The following is a 1,302-nucleotide window of genomic DNA, read 5'->3' as shown; positions in this document are numbered from 1 at the left end:
GAAGCAAAAATCCTCGCATTATCCTCCAAATACACTCCGTCCGTATTAAAGCTCTTTGCAACACTTGGTGAGGAACTTTCCATTGCACGGAATTCGACAGAAGCGCTGTGAAAACAGCGTAGATGAGGTTTTATAACAAACCCAAAACGACGAAATTGTCGTACTGAAGCCATATTAAATTCCCGAGCTAACGAATGATCTCCGTACAGGTCCTTACTTTATTATTCATGCAGAATAAATTAGGTATGCATTACAACAACAACATTACCCTGGGTGCCAAAGGTTCTATTTTTCTTTCGCGAGGAGCGAGCTGTTAAAACGGAGAGGCGAAAAATATAAAGAAAAATAGAACCTCTGGCTCCCAGGGTACTTCTTTATTAGATCTAAAAAAATCTAACTTACAGACTTACGGACTAACGGGCAGACTTACGGACTAACCGTGCGTGACTGATGCAGGAAATAAGGAAAAACAACTAAAACCACAAATAATACGTTTCGGTGAATTCAACGACATTCCATTAACTCAGAAGACCTCAGGAGAGTAACAATCGAATTTTCAGTAGAAAAACAGTCATCTACAGCGAACGACGGCGAAACGAGGCGTGCAAACACACAAATCTCTAGAAAAGACTAGAAGTAGTAAAGGGTCGCATTAGTTAGAACTCGAAATGTGACTCCATCAGACAATATTCCAACCCTCCCGATTTGATGTGTTCCCTCCCGCTTGACCGATTTTTATCAGATTCTCCCGATTTATCATGAAATTCTGAAAACAAGGAAAACATGCTTATCTTAAGTACTTTTTTGCGATCTGAGTGTAAAACGTTTAATACGTATGCTCAGGAGTATCCCATAATGTCTCGCCCAGTCTCCCCATTGAATACCCTCTGTTGAGCACTCGTAAGGCCCGCAGTCTTATCCAAAAATGGTGTCTAAATGGAGGAAATGCCACTTGAGAGAAACTGAATTTGCAAAATTTCCTGGGGGAGGGGAATACCCCCGGACCCCTCCTACAGGCTGGTGCCTTCGGCGCTAAAAAATACGCCCTAATTTCCTTCAAAACTCAAAAGAGGTTGGAATCTCTGCAGGTCAGACAGACCTGCGATTTAGATGACCTCTCGATCGAAGAGCCAAACTCGGAGGACAAACACCTTTATAGAAAGGTTACAAGAAGTGAAAATATTAATTCGTGAATTTCATTTTTATTTTTACGTGAAACGTGATCGTCTCGAATTTCGCGTGAACGTGAAAGAATTTTGAAAATTATTCGTGACGCGTGAAAAGGAGAAATATTTTTGCGTG

The 1,302-nt window shown here is 41.2% G+C and overlaps 1 protein-coding gene across 1 annotated transcript in view; it reads right to left on the bottom strand.

Moving 5' to 3' along the window:
- The window catches only part of LOC137976171 (hydroxyproline dehydrogenase-like), a 20,955-nt gene extending 20,760 nt beyond the window's left edge, over window positions 1-195 (bottom strand). Inside the window, exon 1 of the mRNA XM_068823466.1 lies at window positions 1-195. This exon is cut by the window's left edge and continues 82 nt beyond it. Within this exon, the coding sequence (XP_068679567.1) occupies window positions 1-173 (173 nt within the window). The 5' untranslated portion in view covers window positions 174-195.
- Window positions 196-1,302: the final 1,107 nt, after the last annotated feature.

This window comes from Montipora foliosa, chromosome 11 (assembly GCF_036669935.1).
Source record: "Montipora foliosa isolate CH-2021 chromosome 11, ASM3666993v2, whole genome shotgun sequence".
NCBI lineage: Eukaryota > Metazoa > Cnidaria > Anthozoa > Scleractinia > Acroporidae > Montipora > Montipora foliosa.
The sequence above is the reverse complement of the archived record's forward strand: the minus strand, read 5'-3'. Positions and strand labels throughout refer to the sequence as shown.